Here is a 21,081-nt window from a genome sequence, read left to right on the forward strand (position 1 = left end):
CCCGGCGTCGCTCCTCCTCCTCCTCTTTGCGACGGCGCCGTACGGCAGCGGCGGTTGGCGCCTTTGTCCTGGCGGGCGGCGGCCTGAGGCGGACTGGGCCCGGCGCGGCGGTAAGTCTGCGGGCGGGCGGGTGGGGCCCCGCGGCTCCGGCGCGGCTTTACGCGGAGCGTTCGACTCAGAGACGAACCGCGGAGGGTTGAGTCCTTCCCGGCCGCCGCGCCGGGCCGGGCCGGGCGTGCCCCGCGGCCTGCGGGCGGGCCGCGCCTCCGCCTCACCGCCCGGCGCGGCCGGGAAGCGGCAGTGGGGAGCGCGGGCTGGCTGGAGCTCCTCCGCTTCCCCCGTGGGGGCGGCCTGGGGCCGGCCGGTGCGCAGGCTTAACGGAGCCGAAGAGCGGCTGCTCCCCAGTCCGGAGGCGCAGCGGGCGGTGTCGCTGTCGCGGCGGGTCGCAGCCCCCGGGAGCACCCGCCGCCGGTGCGAGGAGCGCGGCCGGCAACGGAGCGTCAGGCGTGCGGTGTTCCCCGCCGCTGCTGGAGGAAGGCGCTGGGCAGAGCGGGCCAGAAGGGCCGTGGGCTGCCGGGGCTGGAGAGGCCTGGCTCGCGTTCCCGCAGCAGCAGCGGGATCCCCGGGGAGGAAGGCGCAAGCCGTCTCCATGTCAGCGTTTTCCTTGTGTGCAACGCTGCTCTGCCTGCCCTCCTGGGTGCAGAGGACTAGGGCAAGTGGGTGCCAGCGCTGCCCCGAGTGACCCCCTGGCCCCGGGCCTGGCTCCCGGGAGCGCGGCAGGGGTGGCTGCCCGGTGGGGCTTGGCTCCGAGGTGCTGAGAGCCGCAGGCCAGTGCTGGGTGGGAAGCTCACCGCTCCTCGGCACCGTTCCTTTCCGTGGTGGCTGGCGTTATTATTTCTGCCTCGCCCAGGAACTTCTCGCAGACTTGTGTGTCACGTTTCATTTGTGCTGAGTTAGTTTTGATATCCCGCTTCAGCTGTGTCTCGCTTTCTGAAGCTGTAGCGCTATTAATATAAGATTTTTTTGGGAAACGTGGCTTTAATTAATTTCCAGAGGATTTATTGGCACACGAGCTGATGTGGGCTGTCCTGTGGTAGGAACCTGCTCGGACTGGCAGTCAGTTTCTGTGCAGGGGATTGGCACCTTTAAGCTGCCCTGGTGCATAGCTGCATTTGTAGAAAAAGACTTAATGTGGAAACTAGTCATTCACCTGGTGTAGTGTGCCTAAACCTGGGACAACATTCATTTATTCTGGTCTTATGATTACTAAATGGCCCTTAACTATGTAATCTACCAAGTGGAAAATGGTGAGAGGCAGCAGATCCTCTTATGTGAAAGTTCTCTAGTAATTCAGCCCATCTGAGTGTTTGGGATTTATTGGTTTGTTTTGAAAGTAACCAAATGGAAAAATAGCTCCCTGTTTTTTTTCATATGGAAAGCTCTTGCACCCTCTTCCCCAGCCACACCCTGCTATCTCTACCCTTAAGAAAAAGAAAAGGGAGTTTCTTACTGCTTTTTGTACTGAAAGTGAAATGTCCCACCAGCAGCAGTTAATGGGTCTTGTTGATGTCTGTTTGCTGTGTGTATATGTGACATCCGGAGACCGTACGCACAGGTCCTGTTGCCTGAGCAGGTGCTCGCAGGGGCCCCGAGTCCCTGTCCTTGGTAGTGCTCAGAGCCTGGCTGGAGAAGGCTGTGACAACTGGATCCAACCCTGCTCTGAATGGGAACTTGGACTAGATGAGTCTTTCCATGTTTTATAGCCACTTAATTGTTTTGGGAGAATTTTGAAAACTTTCTTCCCCTCAACTGATGAGAACTTGAGCTGCAATAGTAGAATAGAAATCTAGTGCTTCCATACAGAAAAATGGGATGAGATTTGGTACTTCTGGTGGGGAAGGTAAAACTGTGTGTGTGGACAAACTTACAGGAGGATTGAAGGAACTATGGTAGAAGAAATGACTTTTTGTTTGATTTTTGGTTTGGGTGTTGGGGTTTTTTTTCCTTCCTCCCTGTTCTGGCAGTTCAGTTCATTTTTAAAAGTTTATTAGACTGGGAGGCTTTCTCTGCCTCCTGTCCCTGCAGGGTTTCCTAAAAGAAGGAGAAAAGTGATATGAATGTAAAGTTGATTGATGTTAAAAAACAAACAAACAAATACCCCCACCAAAACCAACAACAGAATTTTACATCTCAAATCTGGAGTAGATGTATTTTTCATGCCAGTGAAGTGTTGTAAAAGTATTTATGTAAAACTGTTTTATATTTTTGGACATTTGACTTGTTTATTTAGAGACTGCTTTTAAGGTGTAATGAATATAGGTTACTGTTAGGGAGGGTGTTGGCTGTAGGCATCTCATGATTAACAGGAGAAGTTTCTGTTGGTATACTCAATTTTATCAGCTTTCTTTTTCCAGGTTTCTTGCATGCTATAAAGAGAAAATTCCCATCCTGCATTTGTGTAGATGAATGTTTAGGAAGTATGACAAATTTATTAAATGGTTTTCAAACTTTCACTTTCAAGTTCGTCTTGGAAGTTTTGGTGTTTTTCATTTTTTTAAGCTTTATGTAATGGTGACTTTTAAACCAGAAAGTATAAATCCTGGGTGGGATTTGGTGGGGTGTTTTTGTTAGCTTGGTAGAGTTTATGTTGGTTTTTTGTTTGTTGGGGTTTTTTTCTGTAATTCTTTGGGTAAGTTTGTGCAGTAAATGTCGCTGACTGCTCCAGCTTTGTCTGCAATAGTGTGGGTTAAGGAAGTGTACTTTTGCCATGTTGGGGGAGGTGAGGTAGCGGTACAGCACTTACGTGGGGGTGGTTAAATTCCCAGCTGTGGACCCGTCTTCTGTGGGAGCTGACGTCTTGATGGGGACAAGGGTATGCTGTTTCATAGGGGTATGAATGAGAAACTGGCTTTTCTGGTATTGAAAAGCTAAGATTTCACATTTAGTGAAGTGATCCGAGTGTGGTCACTTAAGAGTGTTTAAACAGTACTTCCTGATATCTCATTCAGAGCCTGTATTGAAATATTTGGGTCCTGTTATGCAATGTTGCGATGAGTGCTTCCTTTCCGCTTATTAAAATATTGCATAAATTTCAACACTTCTTACCAGTGGACTGAAGAAATAGATATGGCAACAATGGATGTATAGAAAAGCTTAAAGTTAAGATGTTTTAGTGGAAAATGAGTTTTATTTGTATCTTAGTTCAGAGTTAAACCATTAAAACTTATCTGCAAAATAATTAGGTTTACTACCTTTTAGCGTTACAGAAAAGCTCAACCAGAATGCTGTGGTATATGTTCTTGCCAGACCTCTGTATCCCTTGTATTAAGATTTCTCTGGAGTGAAGTTTGCGTCAAGCAGACCCAGTTGGCTTCTAGTCTGCAAAGCTGTTAAGTTTAATCTTGTTCCAGTTTAATTTTAATGTCATGGATTGAAATTATATGCATGGCCGTTTTTCTTTTTTGCGAAGAGTTGGATTTGGAGCGAAAGCAAAATGGCTCGAGGACGCAAGAGCAATAGCATCAAACAGAGCGACTTCACTAACAGCACCAATCCTCAGGATTTAGAGAGAAGACTTTTTGTCGGCAATTTGCCCACAGACCACATGAGTCGTGAAGAAATGGAAGAGATATTTTCAAAATATGGCAAAATCAGGGGTTAGTATATTATCTTATGCCTTTTTGTGGCTGGGAATTCAGTGAGAAATATAACTTTCATGCTTGTCAAATGCTATTTGATGATGATGAGAGGAGTGACTAATGCTGTTCCTAAAAAGTGACCTTTTAATGATAATTTTCTCTGCCTGTGTTTTCTCTGAAAAAGCGATTTCTTCAGTACAGCTGAAACGTAATGCGTATATATCAGCTATGTTTTAGCTTTTGGGGTTGCCGTGTGATGTTACAATATTCTTTCAAGTGACTTTGTAGTCTCTTAATCAAATCTTGGTCACTTCCTGGGCTGTATTTTGGTCACTGCCTTGTCAGAAGGAAGTTGATCTATAAAATACATTTCAGAGTCTTTAAGCTCTACATTTTGATCCTGGTAGATTTGATTTTCCCAAGAAACTTGCATAGTCATTTCTGGGTAGAGCCCCTTTGCTTGTTCATCTGGTGGGGTTACGTGATGGCCTGGGTGTGGGTTAGTACTGTCCCTTAGTTGTAACTGGTCTTGCCCTGCTGTTAACTTTTCCAGCCCTCAGCATGTACCATGGCTATGGGTTCGTGCAGTATGACCGTCTAGAAGATGTCCAGGCCGCTCTGGACGGTGAGAAGGGTCGCCTTTATAAAGGGTATAGATTAGGTAAGGAAAACTGATCCGTGCTCTCCTACTGACCCCAGCATGCATTCTGGTAGAAAGAGTGCTTTTGTTTTAAAGCTCTCTGGAAAGATCACTATGTGGAACTTGCCTGATGTTAGTCTGAAATCACTTTTACTAGGTATGTATTTGCTTTCTAAGTTATTTGCTGCAAGTGCTGTGTGGTTCATCTGCAGTGTGGTTCATCTTGCTACCTAGGTCTTACTTTGAACTCATTTTTATGTGTTAGCATTTGAAAAGCTCTATTACCCTGTGTAAGAAACTGTTCAACATGTGAGCCCTGGAAAGCGGTCATTGAAACCTCATACATATAGTTTTAAAAACATTTGTCAACCAAGATTGGGCTTCATCTTGACAGGTTCAGAGGAATTGATCACAGCACTTAGTGGCTTGTTAGATAAGTAATCTTAACACGGGTGTTTTTGCATATGTGAAATCAATCTGTAAGTGGTACTATAAATACTAGGTGCTTTAAAAAGGCCATTGTCATAAAGATGAAAATAATTCTGCTAAATAAGCTGGGAGCAAACTTAAACAGAAATGAATGGTTAGAAATCTATTAAGTACAAGCCAAAAAATTACTTTTGCAGTAAGGCTATGCTAATTTGAAGAAACAGTTTGACTTATAAAGGAATGAAAGGAGCAATAAATAATAACTTGTGGGACGGTGTGTGTACAGTAACAAATATGAGCCTGAAGATGGAAATCAAGGCAAATAGGCAAGGAGGGTAGAAGGATACAAGAAGAAATTATGGCAGCATTGTCCAAGTCTAGAAGTTTAAATAGGAACAACTGTGGCTGTTTTAGAAGCTATGGTGTAACTGTCTGGAAATGATAAAATTTCAAACTGGAAAGGACCACCTAGTAGTCTTCAGTTAATGCTTCTGCTGTCTATTTTTGAAGAGGCAGAAAGTGTTTTTAATATAACTTCCATTTCAGTAGCAAAATAAAAGAGGTAAAACAGCAGCTACCAAAACTAGACCTCTCAAAAGAAATTAACATCTATGAGGCTCAGTGAAAGGAAGACCTGCCTGGGCCATTAATGTTTTTCCACAAGCCTTGGAAAACTAGGGAGTTTCCAGGGACCTAGCGGAGCGCTGTGGATGTGCTGACAGGCAGTGTAAATAGGATGAGCCTGGCATCAGCCCCTGATAACAAAGGGATTCTTTCACCTGACACTCAGTGAGAAGGGAATTAATTAATGCCAATCAATATAAATCTTGTCAAACTAACTTATGATACTGCAAGCTTTGTGGCTGAAAATAGCAGTGTTGATGTAAAAGACTCCTGTAAGATGTTTGATTTGATTAAGAAACTAGAACAATTAAAAACAACATAGGGTTAAGTGGATTTCAAATGAATCTCAGTGTAACATAGATGGAATTGCTCAGTGCTTTGAGTGGTGTTCTGGAAAAATTGATTCCTGGCCATATAGTGCTTTCATAAGTCACTTGGAAAGAAAACACACAATCATGTTTTAAAAAGAGAATGAAATAATGAAGATTGAGTCACTGATGGTGAAATGACCTGGGCTTCTTCCTAAGCTGGATGCAGGCAGAACTGAGCTTTCAGTAAAGCCAAAAGGGAAGATCTGCACCCAGCGAGAGTGCTTTTGTCATCCTTAGCTGTACAAAACACAGATTTGTAAGTAGGGAGGTTTGATACCTGTGCGGTTTTGCTGCTGGAATACTGTGTTCAGTTCTGGTGTACCTGGTTCAAAAAGGATAATACTAAATGGGAGAAGCCTCAGAAAAACCTGAAGAAGGCTTAAAGAGTTGAAGAACAAGCCCTAGCAAAAGCCTCAAGATAAAAGAGTGATGTGATCTGTGTGTTACAGACAGACCTGGAGATAAGTGAGTTTTAATCTAGTAGGCATAGGTATGACAAGTCCTTAAATGAAAATAAATAGTTTTCTTTAACAGCAAAGTAATTTACTTCTGGAATAACTTATTGGAGCTTTGGTGGTTTCTGTGCTCTGAAGACTTTTAAGTTGGAATTGGATGTTTTGCTAAAAGATAAGCTCTAGTTCAATGCCACTGCTGCACTTGAGATAGGAATGTGATTCAAGAAACTCTTATCACCTGTGTTTATTCAGAAAGTTACACTGTATGATTACAGTGACCCTGTCATCTCAAAATCCTACAGGACAGAAGACTTTTTTTTTTTCTTGGAAGTTTTGTCAGTGTTCAAATACTTAAAGTGTAAATGCTGTTGGCATTAAATAAAATGTTATTAAATCTGTTCATTTTGGACAAGAGAAGGATCCCTGTCAAAGGTGTTTTTTCTTCTAGTAAAATATTTTTGTTCAGATTTAAATACTTTTTTTTATTTGAAAGAAATGTATGGTATTGAGTGTAAAAAACATAATAGGTTTCTGCAATGGCATCTTAAAACAGAAAATAAAAATAATCTTAAACCAAAGAAAGCAGATAGTGTCTTGCTTAAAGATAACACTTGACTTTAAGAGGGGGAAAAAAATCTCAACTAAAAAAATAAATGCAAGGAGAACAGTTGCTTCAGTTTTACAGTCTGAGTATTAAATATAATTGCTAATAACACAATAAGGTAAAAGGCTTTGGGAGAGTTTAGCTCCTTTGTTGCATTATACTAATACTTCCACAAATGCATAGAAGTGTTTTCGTATCTTTAATGAGTAAAACTATGTAGGGACTAAATGTCTATCAAATTTAGTTTGTGACTGTTGTGGTTTAACCCCAGCTGGCAACTAAGCACCATGCAGCTGCTCGCTCGCTCCCCTCACAGTGGGCTGGGGGAGAGAATCAGAAGAGTAGAAGTGAGAAAACTTATGGGTTGAGGTAAAGACAGTTTAACAGGTAAAGCAAAAGCCGTGCACACAAGCTAAGCAAAACAAGGAATTTATTCACTGCTTCCATCGGCAGGCAGGTGTTCAGCCATCTCCAGGAAAGCAGGGCTCTATCATGTGTAATGGTTACTTGGGAAGATGAACACCCCCCCCCTTCCTCGTTCTTCCCCCAGCTTTATATGCTGAGCATGATGTCCGACATTCTGGAAAATCCCATAGGTCAGCTGTCCCGGCTGTGTCCCTGGTCCCAGCAACTTATGTAGCCCCAGCCTGCTCGCTGGTGGGGTGGCATGCGAAGCAGAAAAGGCCTTGACTCTGTGTAAGCACTGCTCAGCAATAACTAACACATCCCTGTGTTACAAAGAGTGTTCTTAGCACAAATCCAAACCATAGCCCCATATCAGCTACTATGAAGAAAATTAACTCTATCCCAGCCAAAACCAGCACAGTCACAGTAGACAATGTGGCTGTATTTGATCCTGGAGAGAATGCTTCGCGGTCCTGTGGACGTTGTTATGCTGCATTTGTAGTTAATGTTCAGATTGTGCTTGCTTCTCTCCCCCTGCAAAAAAAAAACCAAAAAAACACAAAAAAACCGCGCTGCTTCTTGATTGACAAGAAGAACAAAAATTAGAACTAATCCCTTAATTCTAATTTTAATCTTGAAAGTAATGAAGGATAGTTTGGGAAGGTACAGAAGATGTTAAGACTGAGTCTGCCTAAGGACATTGTGGCATGTTTATTCTCTTGCAAGAGCTTTGAAAGTAGTTAATGTAAATAACTAATAAGAAATTTTAATTGTTGATAGATTCTCAGAGAGCAGATAGGACCTAGGTTTGTTTTGTTCTTTTTGCTTAAAGAGGTCTCAGAGTAAAACATCTGAAGTCATTTCTGTTTGTTCTTGCCCCCCTCAAGTACATTATTTCATCCTCAATCAGCTGTTATGGAAGGCTTTGTTGCTTCACAGTAGAACAATATGGGTCCCTGCCAGTTCTGGGCAACTTCGCTTTTTCTGGTTGAGGACAAGACTGTTTCTTCAGCTCTCTTACTTCTTTGTATTTCACTTCATGGTGTTTTTCATGGAGATGCTCAGAAGCCAATCAATTTTCAAATTTCTGATCTGTTGCATCAGTTTGCATCATGTTAACAGTGGTGTTTTGAATGCACCATGTTGACTTCATAAGGAGCTTGTGCTTCAGGCTCCTTGGATCCCGTTTCCTCAGTGGTGGAGGCTGTACAACTTAACGCTGCAGCAGTCCCTTGGAAGGCAGTTGCATGTGCCACTTGAGAACCCTTGGATTATTTTCAACAAGGGTAGCGGCATACTCCATTGAACAGGACTGGCTGTGAACTTAAGACTGTGCTGGCCATCAGCTTCCTTTCTCGTTGGTTTTCAGACTCTGCTTTTTCTCCTAGAGTCCATGAGTCGCTTTCTGCTCGCTCATAGACTGCAGAAGAAAGAGGTTCTCTTATGGAATGAAGAGTCTGGATGTAGGCCTGAACCTAAAAGGTTAAAACTTCACCCAAGCTGTCCACCCTATTTTGAAGTCAGAGAAATCTATGAAAATTTCATTACGTTGTACTATCTAAACTTAATAAAAAATTGTCAAAGTGGCAATGTCTCTCTGCTGAATGGATTTTCTTGCACCATCTGGATGATGTTGAGCTTAAGTTGCTTTCATTTGAATTGTGCTGATGATCTTTTTTTTGTTCCATAGCATTGAACAGATGGGTTGATTATTCTTTACAGATATTAAGAAAGCAGTGGAAAGAAGAAATATGAATAAGGCTTCATCAAGGTCCAGTCCGGCACGAAGGTAAAGTACCTGGAAGCAGTGAGTTGTACTAGGAAGGTCAGGCTTTTAGGGCATGAGCCCAGCGGCCTGTGCTAAATGTCTGTGTCTCTTCCCTACCGCCACCTCCCCAGTCAAACGGAGATGCTCAAGCGAGACAGTCGGGACATGGCCGCTCCACTGCCAAGAGCCCTTCTGGTGCTGACACCTCAGGAGGCACGAGGGAAACCTCGTGTCTGCTGCTGTTACTACAGCTAAGCGTTATGTTTTGCAGCACAGGTTGTAAGAGACTTGTGAGGAAGAATACACCTGACGTTTGCTCCTGCCTCAAGTATCAGAGAAGCCGAGGCATATCTAGAGAATGCTGAGGGGCTGTAGCATTCCCAGTGCCATGCTGCAGAGGACTTCGGGATCTTGCCTCTTCAGAAGTCGAAAGCTTCCAGTGCTGAAATGAGTCTGGAAAAGAGCATGTGAGCGAAGCACAAGACAGAGCAAACATCTCTATTGCACTGTGTCCTGTCTGCATGCATGTTTGCGTTGTCAGTACCTGGAACCAGTCCCCTTCTGTGTGATTAGAGTGATGTGTACCTTCCCACCTCTCGGTAGGCACAGCGTGTGCAGCTCCTGCATATCCTCTGTGTGTGAAGTCACAGGCAAGTGAAGACACAGACTGTCCAGTCACAGGAAGGCGACTTCAGTTTCCTTTCCATGGCATTACTAGGGAGCGCACGAAGATGTGCTGTGGTTATAGTTTGCTGTGAGGCATGCATCTTCTATGCCTATGCTGTAAAGCTTTCCACACAAAGGAGTGTTGCTTGTTGGACTTGAAGGTAATGAAGCTCTCACGTGTCTGGTGTGCTCTACTAACTCGACACATTAAATTACCAAAAATGAGGAAAAAGTGCAAGACGTCTACCACAAAAAAACCAGAGAATGAGTAGCTGCAATTCTTGGCATCATCTAGGTCTTTTGTATGTGCTACACTTGCCCTGCACAGGGCCAAATGCACTTGCAGAGACCAGCATGTGGGTGTCAGGCCCAGGAAATGCTTTGGGCACACAGCTGTGGATTCCCGTTACAGATGCGGCAAGCCTTGCGCCTGGGCCGTGTCAGGTGTGCTCAGTGCTGGCATGAGGATCCCAAGAATACTGCAAGTATATCAGCAGCAGGCACTGATGGCACATCTTTGGCCTCAGTGGCACCACAGGTGCATAACGCTGAAGGCGCCGGGCAGCACTGCGGGTATGAGAGGCAGGCACCTATGCCATGGGCATTGGTCCTCGAACCACGCTGCAGAGGGACAAGCAGCGGGTACTGATGCTGTGGGCATTGGGACCTGTGTCATCCTGCATGTGTGCAAGAGCAGATGCCCATGTCACGGGCCCTAAGGAGCACTGGAGGTGAGTGAGCTGTGGGCAGTGGTGCTGGACTGGACTACCGCCACGGCTGCCGAAGGCTTTGGTGCCACTGTGACAGGCACTGGATTCCAGCTGGCACTGCAGACACTGTGGCCATCCCATGTTACTAGCACCAGGTCCCAAGCAGCACCATGGGCATGGGTGGCGATGAGGTCGTGGGCATCAAGTCCTTGGCACGGCTGCCGATGATGGACTCTGGACGACGCTGCAGGCATGTGAACGACGGCTGCTGATGCCCGGGTGCAGAGTCGCATGCTGCACCGCAGGTGGCGGTGCTGGGCCAGCAGTACTGAGTCCTGAGCAGATGCGGGCAGCAGTGCTGATGCTGCAGGAGTCAGACTGTGGTGACAGAGGTGCGGAAGCAGAAGGCTGCTGTGCCTTTGTGCTGCTGCCTCTCTGCAAGCAGCAGGGCAGCGATGCAGGTGCAAGAGTGGAGGGGACCCGTGCCACGTCTGTACTTCGTTGCAGTTGTGCGTTGTTCATTCCAGATCTTTTTGTCTCTGCAGATAATGAGTGTGGCCTGTTCTGGTCACCCCCACTCCAGCTGGAATAAATGTCATATGCCAAACAATTACACTGCATCTGGCTGTTTTGCTATATAGTCTTACAGCTACAGAAAGATCAGTTACTCAATATCCATTAGAGCAAATCAGGAGATTCCCCTGAGCTTCTGCCATTGTTCATTGTAGTTTGGGGGGAAGGGGGTGATGATGTGTATCTCTCGTGGGATGTGGTTTCAATACAGGTCACAAACAAAAAGCGGATTTGTGTGTCCAAGAGGCTGAGGGAGTTTACACTTGTTTGTGTGCAAATACAGTGTTTCTTTTACAGGAGAAGGCTATCTATGCTCTTGGTGGCAACTCTGTAGTTTGTCCCAAGATCTGTTTTGTATCTGATGTAAAAGTAAAGAATGCCAGTGCTCCTGTGTATCTCCCAGCGCAGCTGGGTGTCTAACCACCAAAGCCCATGCACAGACTCTGCACATCCGTCTCCTTACTGTCCACTCTACCTGACACTGAACTTGGGCACATCTGACTTGCTGCTCCTGCTGTTCTCTCCAGGTGACTGCTACGTGAATGCACTGTAGTGGAAGCTGACTTATGTTCTGCTTATATTTCATGAACTAGATTAGGCTGGTAGAGGACTCTAAAAGTCTGTCAAGTTTTGAAAATAAAAAGATTCAAAAAGCTGTTTTTTTTCCCAATGGTTGTCAGTATCTTGGGGAAAGAACATTCCAAACATGTGAAGCTCAGTAGTTTCTCTGCAAGATTTTTCTTAATGTTTGGCTTAGACAAGAGTGAAGTTATGTTTTTTTCTGGAAAACAAAATATGACCTGGAAAAAAACCCCGCTGTTTTGGGAAAAGATGAACACTGGAATGTTATTCTTCCTTGCCTCCGAAGACAGTGCAGTACAAAGTCTGAATGAGATGGATCATTCAGATATGACAGAGAAGCCTGTTGCTGCTGAGGATGTGGTGCTGGTTGGGTTTAGTACCCTCTTAACATGGGACATCGTAAATGTAAGACTGGCTTTCTACGGAAACTATCCCTTCAAATCCAGGACACAGTGGTAGCTATCATTGCTTTCTGTTAGCAGCACAAACCCAACCACAATACGGAACCTACAGTGTCTTTGGTCACAACAAGCTCCTTTTTTAATCACGTGCCAATAACAAATTATTTAAGGTATTCTGCTGTCATTGACTAGTGAATTTAATGGATCCCTTGAATGCTCCTGGCTATTGCATATTTGTGGGTATTAGGCTACAGCACCTTGAATTCTGTCAAAGAATTTGCAAAAACATGTTTGATAGATGATCTGTGGCTGACGTTGGAGGCTGGAGGCCTTGAAATGGTGGTTTCTGAGGTGCCTGTTCACTTCTTTCATAGGTGCTCTACACTTGTAGTGGTGCTCCATTAAGGAGCTTTCTGGGTCTTGTTTGGCTATGATAAACATTAGAATTAAGAAGCTTCTCCAGGCTGCTTCAATAAGTAGGGTTTTTTGGGCAATTCTTGCTGTTGTGGGATAGGAGGGAGGATTCAGCTGCTGAGAGAAGGGTCACTTTGGCACCTCAGGTAAGAGATCTAGGGGTAACTGTACTCGTATCGTTAGCAGTCTAATGGAGTTTCCATGGTGTTTTCTTTAGAGAGCCATATGCCTACGGGGATGGCCGAGATGCTAGACGTGACCGCTCCCCTCTTCGGGGGAGCCCACGGAGAGACCCCAGAGATGGCAGGGATGGTAGAAACGGGCGAGATTCCAGAGACACTCGAGACATTCGAGCTAGAGACATGCGCGACGCCAGAGACCACAGGGACCCACGGGACCTGCGAGACCCACGGGATATTAGGGATCCAAGAGACTTGCGGGACCCTCGTGATGTTAGAGATCTTCGTGACCCACGGGAGCCACTGTATGATCGATACAGAGATCCACGGGATATGAGAAATCCACGAGATGTGAGGGATCCACGGGATATGAGGGATCCATGGGATATGAGAGACCCTCGGGACCCTTTGTACAGGTAATCTCCACAGGGTTGTATTTGCCAACATTTTTATGGCATTCCTGCCTCAATGGCTGCACTGGTTTGAGTGGTGTCAGGCATTTAAGATAAGGAAATTGCTCTGGCTGGGGACAGTTGGGTGCCTACTTTGTGTCTTGTGGGGAGCGGGTGGGCACTTCAGAAATTAAACTTGAGGAAGGTCTGTGTGTGATGCATTGGCCAAAGTTACTGCCTGAGATTGTGCTGGAGCATGGAAACCCTTGCTGCTTCTGTAAATGTTGCAGACGAGATGAAGCTTATGACCGTTACCTTCGCCTTGAAGACTACTATCGGCGGAAGGATGACTCTTACTATGACCGTTACAAAGACCATTTTGATAGAGCACCGGTGAATTCAGAAGGTGAGCATCTGTAACATTTTAATGGGCAGATTCACATCCTTCCTCTGGGAGGATGCGGGAGATGCCTGCAGTGCTGAGTGCGTTGCATTCTGTGGTGCTCCGAGGAGGTCCAAAGGACATTATTTGTTCTGTCCCTGTGGCTTGCTTTCAGACCGTCTGAAGCGTGAGGAGCGGCGCCGAGAGGAGCTGTACCGTCAGTACTATGAGGAAATCAAGAGACGTTTTGATGCAGAGAGACCTGTGGATTGTTCTGTGATAGTGGTGAATAAACAGACAAAGTAAGAAAATAGTTATGACCAATTTTTTTATTACATGGTAGAAGAAAATGGAATTAAACTTAGTCCTGCCTTGAGACTGTTTGTTTTACAGGTTGCTCTTGAGGAATGTGGCTTTACAGCCCTCAGAAAGCTACAGCTCCTGTTGCTGTTCTAGGAATATATGTTGATGAGATGGAGAAATGTTGAATCTTGTGCTTTACTTTTATTTCCTCCTTGTCACCTATCACTATACCTTCTCCTGATACTTTTCTACCTACTCTTCATATCAGTCTGCTGTCATAACAGGTTATAGTGGTCTGTACTTGTTATTCATGGGTTGAATAATATGGAACTTACCATTACGTGCCAACCAGCAGATAGTACAGAGCAGTTGTCAGGGTGGAGTCCTGGGGGTGTTCGTTTCAGAGCTCCTATCAGATTAGTTACTAGGCCAGATACCAGTCGTTACCGTTAATCCAACATGCAAGAAATATAAAATCACTGCTGAACGAAGTCATGAACAATATCAAAAGCATGTGTAAGTAGTAATCAGGGCAATCTCTTGTGGCAGTCTGAACACCTACTGAGCTAATGGGGTGGGCGCTGTGTTGGGAACAGGGAGGTACACCTACGCCTGGTACAGTGGGAGGGAGGCTGTAGTGATGGCATCAGTCTGATGTCTGTATCTTTACAAATAAATATATTGAAGAGTAGCAAATATGTAAATAAATCATAGATCTGGCTTGGAGTCTGAAGAAAATGTTTGTCAAGGGGAAATTTAAAGCTCTGTCTCCTTAGCCCTGTGGAAAAAAGATCAAGAGTTGCTTATATTTAACTTTGCTATATCTGTGAGGCAGAAGGAGCTGGCGCTGATCTGGTGGTAGAAGACAGAACAGGAAATTGGAACAAGGGAAGCAGTGAAACTAGAAATAAACTTCTGTGGTTTTCTTTTAATGGAGTTGATTACCTACTGGAACAAATCTTGAAAGGAAATTTTAGATTCTTTATCCCTTGGTGACTAAAAGTCCTTGGAAGATATTCTAATAGACCACAAGTTATTGTACTTGATACAGGGAGAATTTTTTTGTGCAAAGAGGATCAGCTTAATATCCTAAGGATTGTTTTGGTCTGTAACAGCTACAAACGTTAAGAGCCAGAGCATGTTAATATGTCTTGGGTATTGAAACATTGATGTCACCTACTATAGACCTGTTGTAAGATGACTCCCAAATGACTTAGATACACGATCAGCGTAACTTAGAAATACTTAAAAAGACAGTTGGTGGGGGCAACAGTTTTAGTCACCATTACAATGTTTGCATCCAAGGACGATAAATTGAAGTTCTTTCCAAAGGTGTGGGTGCGTGCAGACTAAATTTCTCAGAATGCATGTGCAGTCAGTATTGCAGTTTTCAGTATAGTAAGCTTAAAAAAAGACTTGAAAACTTTAAGCTCAGCCATGTGAGCTATGGTTTGTGCTTGGAATGGGAAGTCTGCAGGACAGTGGATACAGGAACAGTGGATCCGTAGATGCTGTGTTGATGCTGGGTTAGAGCAGAAAGCAGCTAGTAGAACAAAAGAGCAAGACAATAAGGAATAAGGTGCATTTGAACAATTAAGGTACTGAATGTAGCACAAGTAACTGACTTCTGTAGGGTGGCTGCTCTGCTGTGTACCCCTTAGATCTCTGCCGGCATAAATTACCTCACTTAATGAGTTCAGTTTAAACACATTTGTATGTAAACAAATTTATAATAGTGTAAATCCCTTTACAAACACTCTGTTTCTCAGCTAAGCTAAGGCTTGATTTGTAATTTATTTCAGTTAAACTGAAATGACTGATTCAGATCAAAATAAGGGCTTTTGTATTATTATAAAGAGATTGCTTTAATGCTGTCCTGTTAAACATTATGAAGTTTGGCAAGCCATCAGAAAAGCAAATCTAAGATGTCGGAGAGGGTGAATGTGCCAGGGTTTCTGTTTCTGTATGTGACTGACTTGTTAAACTCTGCTGGCTTTGCTTTGTGGTAGGGAGTACGCGGAGTCAGTGGGGCGGAAGGTGCGGGATCTGGGCATGGTAGTGGACCTGATCTTCCTCAACACAGAGATGTCACTGACGCAAGCCCTGGACGATGTGAGCAGAGGAGGGTCTCCTTTTGCCATTGTCATCACCCAGCAGCATCAAGTTCACCGCTCTTGCACTGTTAACATCATGTTTGGCACCCCACAAGGTACTGAGGTCTCAGTAGGCTGTGTAGCTGTGTGGTCACTCTGAACCGCCCAAAGTGCTGCTTTAGAACACTTCTCTTTCAAGCAGAATCACACAGGACAAAGTTCATCCTTGCTGTGACATAAGTAGTTACTAATTACTTGACACCATGTCATAAATGTTAATATCATTATTTACAAGCTTCTGTAATACTTTATTTGTCCCTTGTCAAAAGGACTGTCTTAATTTCTGCCAAGAGGGAATCTCATCTGTGTTCTTAGCACCTAACATCACCAGCCTTTGCATCTTAAGGCAAGTCATGAACCCCAGATCTAGAAATGACTGTATTGCCTTCGTAGATTTCTGAGTAATAACAATCCAACCTCAGTTTATCACTTGTTGCTCTCAAAGAGAGCATGTTTGGAATGTGACAAATTACAGGACAGATTTTAAAACCAAATGTGATTTAAGGAAAACAGAATAAGGATAGTGTATTTAGTCAAGGTAAAGATCTGATCATGAAACTGGGAAGAGTTATGAAAAGATAGAACTGTAAAGTCATTGGGTGTACATGCTCCACCTTTTTATTGCCATTTACACTTCGTGCATCACTTTCCATTTCAGGGTGTGACTTGGTTGTTGTGAGGGTGGGTATAGGTATTAAAAAAAGTCTTGTCAGAATGTACTCTTGGAAAGCAGTCTTTTCCTCTGGTCATAGGCCTGTTCACATAACGCAGTTGAGCTTTCAAAGGTTATTTCTGCCTTATTGTGTTCTCAGATAATGTTTTGTGAGGTTCATCTGGGAGAGTAAGCTTCTGAATGCACAGTCACTATTTTTTGTGTGCTTACTAACTGAAGAAGCCTGGTTTCTTTTAACATCAGAGGCAGATGTGATAGGAGGGCTCCCTCGTTTCCTGCAGAAATACAGCTCGCACACACTTTCACTGGGCTTTCCACTGCCCTTGGTTTTAACTCCTTTCGTTTAACACCCATGTTCCCACCAAAGCTTCTCTTCTTTACTGCATCTAATGGTGTATCACATCTGATAAAGAGCCCAGTCATTAGCTCATCCACAGCTCTTTCTAGAGATTAAATGTGCTCACTTGAACCGCAGGCAGCCACCTTTCCATTCACATTAGTTTCAGGGAACTCTTTCACAACTTGTGCAAAGAGTAATGTTAAAGTGAACCCCAGTTTCATGTTAGGAGGAAAAAAGTGGCAGGATTTGATGTTCTGCGGGTGTGAAAAGCGCCTAGAGCTTTAGGCACCTCTTGGAAAGTAAAGGCTCTTTTGATCTCCTGCTTAAATCTGTCTGTGTTCAGGGAAATGTTTGTGTGTGTGCTTTGTGAGATGGAAATAATGGCCTCAAAAACTTTAAAAGGCACCTGCAAAAAAAAACCCAAACCCAACGTTGGAATTGACTATTATTCATTGTATTACAGAAGAACTTGATTGCTGCTTATTGCCCCAGAATAGTAAACATAAACAGCAATGTGACATCGAGCCAGTGCTTCTTTCCTCCCTATCTCCTGCATACACACTCACTGTATTAAGGCATTGGCAGCACAGAACCAAAAAGTACTCCCATCGCTGTCCTCCTCTGGGAGACTTTAGCAGCCTTCAGAGGGCAAGTTTTGGATCCGTCCAAGGGTTTAGCAGTAGAATGGCTGGAACTGTCTCCTCTTGGAGCACAGAAAATTTATGTGAGAAGCAGAGGGAGCTGCTTTCCCTTTTAATTGGGTGAGAGGCAAGAAAGACATTTCTTGGGCTGATACGATATCTTCTCAGAGCCCTCAGCCACAGAAGAAAAGGATGGCCTTGCTGGGCAATAGCCTTGAGCCTCCTCTTGGCCTAGGAAATTGAACTGTTACTGTGTGCCTAGGAAGCTTCCCAAGTCTACGCTTGCAATTCCAGAACGGTGCCTGTCTGCTGAATGAGGTGTGCTTGTGCGTGTGAGGCAAGGCACCTCCTGTTAACATCACTTTGGTTTACTTACAGCATTTCTTTTCCTTGTGCAGAACACCGCAACATGCCCCAAGCTGATGCCATGGTGCTGGTGGCAAGGAATTATGAGCGCTACAAAACAGAGTCACGGGAGAAGGAGCGTGAGGAAATCGCCCGGCAGGCTGCCAAGATGGCAGATGAAGCTGTTCTGCAGGAGCGGGAGCGCCCACCCCCCATGGAGGAGGGTGTCAGAGGAGGTCACCCTCCAGGGATTCAGACTCTCTTGAACCTGCTGGCTGACAATCGCTACCTAACTGCTGAGGAGACTGATAAAGTAATTAATTACTTGAGAGACCGGAAGGAACGGTTACTGAGGGGAAGCACTGATTCTCTGCAGGGTAGGTTTCTCAGCCCCAGGCAAGGCTATTAATCATATGGTCTGTGGGCCCTCTGGGCTGGGACAGGAAAACAGTCCTGGGATTGCAGAGGAGTCCTAGTGTCGTAACTTCCTCACACAGTGCCTCTTTTTATTGAGATGCACGTCTCCTTGGGAGTCCTGAGATGATTCAGATCTTTCATGTGAAAGAACTTCTGTACTGGATTCTCTCAGGGAAACCATGGGACTGCCATAACTGGTGTGGCTGCTACACGAAAGGCATCAGTTCTGCTGAGTGGTTTGGGTTCCCCAGAGCTGTGCAGCTCTCCTGTTCAGAGGGTGGGTATTCATTGATGCTTGTGTCTTTGTTAGCTGTTTCACTAGTTTTGTTTAGGTGCCCCTCAAGGGCATTCGCAGAGCTTTAACCCTCTTTCCTTTCATTCCCAGCATCCATGTCAAGACAGTCTTTGGGGGCACCTTCAGGATCATCTCTGGGTAGTCAGTCCAGCCTTCCAAGCTCTCAGGCTCATCAGGGTTCACAGCCTCTGGTCTCTGCTCCTTCTGTTCCAGTGTCCTCTTCTAATCCTCAGCAGGAGCTTCAAGCAAAAATCCTCAGTCTCTTCAACAGCGGGGCAGCGGCAGCAGCAGCTGCTGTAGCAAACAGCAGTTCTACAGCCTCTGCGGGCTCTTCAGGTGGCACTCCGAACCAGAACTTTGCTAACATGGCCAGCGGTCAGGCCCGGTCAGCACAGATGAGTGCTGGAAATTTAAACCAGGCTCAGCAGAGATTGCAGACTCCAAGCACGCAGCTTCCTGCTCTCCAAGGCACTTCAAGAAATGCGGGTCCAAGACCTGGAGCTCCTCCACAAGCTCAGTCACTCTATGGTCAGCACCAAAATCGCCTCCCGGCGCCCGGCAATGTACCTGCTCAAAGGCCAGTATCTTCTGGTATCAACTTTGACAACCCTAGTGTACAGAAAGCCTTGGACACCCTTATCCAGAGTGGTCCTGCACTCTCCCACCTAGTGAGCCAAACCGTGGCCCAGGGGCGAGCAGGGTCCTCAGCCCAGCAACCTATGGGTTCCTACCAGCGACACTATTAAAGCTGAGCTGTTGGGCCCTTTCCCCTTCCCTTTGCCATTCCATACTTATAGCTGTTTAAAGAGTCTCCTGTCCTCGACATGGGACAAATGCCCCTGGATATGCATGTCCTCTCCACTTTGGTGAGAGTGTACCCCCAGTGGCATTGCTGCTGACTGTTGCTAGCGCTGCCCTTCCTCACCTCGGTCTGGTTAGCAGTGTTTGGGGACGTATGCTCTATTTTCTCAGCGGCACGATGTGTGAAGAGCTGCTTTGGATAATCGGTTGTTTTGTCCAGTCCCAGAAGCTGCTGGAATGACAGTCCTTCTGCATTTCCTCACTCCCAGTAGCTCGTGCATCTTCACATTGCGACGCAGTCTGGTCTCGCTGAACGGTCTTAGTATAGTTTTGGGTCAGTGGTTTTGAGGAAATAGGGGACTGAACAGAGTGGTATGCTGACTGGGCCTTCTTGGAGACCCACCTTTTTGGAATGGGCACTGTCTTTCTTTAGATTTCTTTTTTTATTTCTTTTTTTAATGGCATATAAGCCAGTTGGAAAGTACAGTGGTAGCGCTAGCAGCTGAACTCATGAAGCACATGCCTGACCACTACTCAGTAACCCAGGACCGTGCTCTTTGGTCCTTTTATAGCTGGACTGTCATGTCCTGGCAGAGTGAGGCAGAGAAACACTCCTCACCTTGCCCAGCTCATGGAAACTGACAGCTTTGGTCTGAGTACTGTGGCAGATCTGAAACACAAGAGCTTCCAGCCAAGGCAGAGATTTCAAATGGTCTGTCAATTTTCCTACACCAGGCAGTCAGTGTTAAGATCAATCTGTTAAATTTGGCATATAAATTTCCTTTTCTTATTATTTTGATTTGGGACGTTGGTTCCTGTAGCCCAACAGCTCAGCCACAGCCACGCTGATGTGCTGCTGGCCCTCCCTTGGGAATACCCACAGCCAGTTACTAGGTGGTGAATGTCTGCTCTTTGAAACTTCATCTCACTGTTGATTGGTGTTTTGTCCATCTAAGGTGGAGAGGCAGTGCCAAGATGCAATACTATAATTTTGTACATTTTTTCAACACTTTGGTAGCTGCAGCGGACAGTTGAGTGGAAAATCAGGCAGTGATTCTTCACCGTGTTTTTAACCAGTAACATACTTTGATACCAGAACACAAAACATCTCTTAACTGTGTGGACCTCCCCATCACGGCCTTCTTAGAGTCTGCAGGCTTCCTGCAGAGAACCGAAAGAAACTAAGAAAGCAGTGTTCTTGGAGGAGAGGATTTTCTTTGTCCCAGGTGGTTTGTGTTGTATTTTTTTTCCTCTCTGTGCTGTTAACAAGACAACATTACTTTCTAATAAAAAGGCAGGAAAAACATTTTGTTGTATTTTTGACACTTGACAGCTTGAGTACTACTGGAATACATTATTCCACTGCGTTTGCCATTGCTCTCTTCTTCCAGATAAGCTGGGTCAGATGCTGCCCAGCACTGGATGCTAAGTGGAGAGCGTATGAAACTTACTGTGACCCGTTGTGAGAATATTGTAGTCTGTCTCAGTTTATAACACTTTGAAGTACCTCAGCAGATACTTATTCTCGCACACTGGACTTGGATGATCTCGGGCAGAGCAGCCCATGTGCCCGTTCAGGGACCTGTGCGCTGGAGCAGTGTGTGGCAGGGGCCAGTGTTGAGAGGTCCGAAGCCTCTCCGGCTGCTGGTGGTGGGAGGGGAGGGTGTGCCCTCGGACCAGCAGCGAGCTGGTCCAGTGTCTGTGCTGCAGTTGCTGTTAATTGTACAGCTGCTGTGTGAAGTTAGGGCTACAAGTCCCTGTGCATTTAGCACCGGCCTTCCTTGACTTCATGCTGCCGTTACTATACAACCTGAAATTGGATGGAAGTATGTCTGTCTTCCATCTTTCCTCTTCTGGTCTCTTTTTGTTAGATCCCTTTC

At 45.2% G+C, this 21,081-nt stretch overlaps 1 protein-coding gene across 7 annotated transcripts; it reads left to right on the forward strand.

Annotated features, from left to right (window-relative positions):
• NCOA5 (nuclear receptor coactivator 5) lies at window positions 1–20,507 on the forward strand. Of its 7 annotated transcripts, XM_052782652.1 has the most exons (10): window positions 29–110; window positions 3,470–3,656; window positions 4,192–4,299; window positions 8,889–8,955; window positions 12,498–12,875; window positions 13,142–13,257; window positions 13,409–13,535; window positions 15,546–15,745; window positions 17,742–18,065; window positions 18,491–20,507. In XM_052782652.1, the coding sequence occupies exons 2-10, from the start codon at window positions 3,494–3,496 to the stop codon at window positions 19,144–19,146; spliced, it is 2,139 nt and encodes a 712-aa protein (XP_052638612.1). In that variant the 5' UTR covers window positions 29–110; window positions 3,470–3,493; the 3' UTR covers window positions 19,147–20,507. The 7 variants fall into 7 exon arrangements, with proteins under 7 accessions (XP_052638630.1, XP_052638667.1, XP_052638612.1 ...); XM_052782707.1 differs by lacking the exons at window positions 3,470–3,656; window positions 4,192–4,299 and having other exon boundaries at window positions 17–110; XM_052782680.1 differs by lacking the exons at window positions 29–110; window positions 3,470–3,656; window positions 4,192–4,299 and adding an exon at window positions 9,206–11,410 and having other exon boundaries at window positions 8,887–8,955.
• Window positions 20,508–21,081: the final 574 nt, after the last annotated feature.

The sequence above is a fragment of the Harpia harpyja genome, chromosome 1 (assembly GCF_026419915.1).
Source record: "Harpia harpyja isolate bHarHar1 chromosome 1, bHarHar1 primary haplotype, whole genome shotgun sequence".
NCBI lineage: Eukaryota > Metazoa > Chordata > Aves > Accipitriformes > Accipitridae > Harpia > Harpia harpyja.

Excerpts from the sequence above, each read along its gene's own strand:
- NCOA5 (XM_052782652.1), top strand. The coding sequence starts at position 3,494 with ATGGCTCGAGGACGCAAGAGCAATAGCATCAAACAGAGCGACTTCACT. Across the intron at positions 3,657-4,191 it reads AAAATATGGCAAAATCAGGG|CCCTCAGCATGTACCATGGC; the intron begins GTTAGTATATTA and ends TAACTTTTCCAG. Across the intron at positions 18,066-18,490 it reads AAGCACTGATTCTCTGCAGG|CATCCATGTCAAGACAGTCT; the intron begins GTAGGTTTCTCA and ends TTTCATTCCCAG.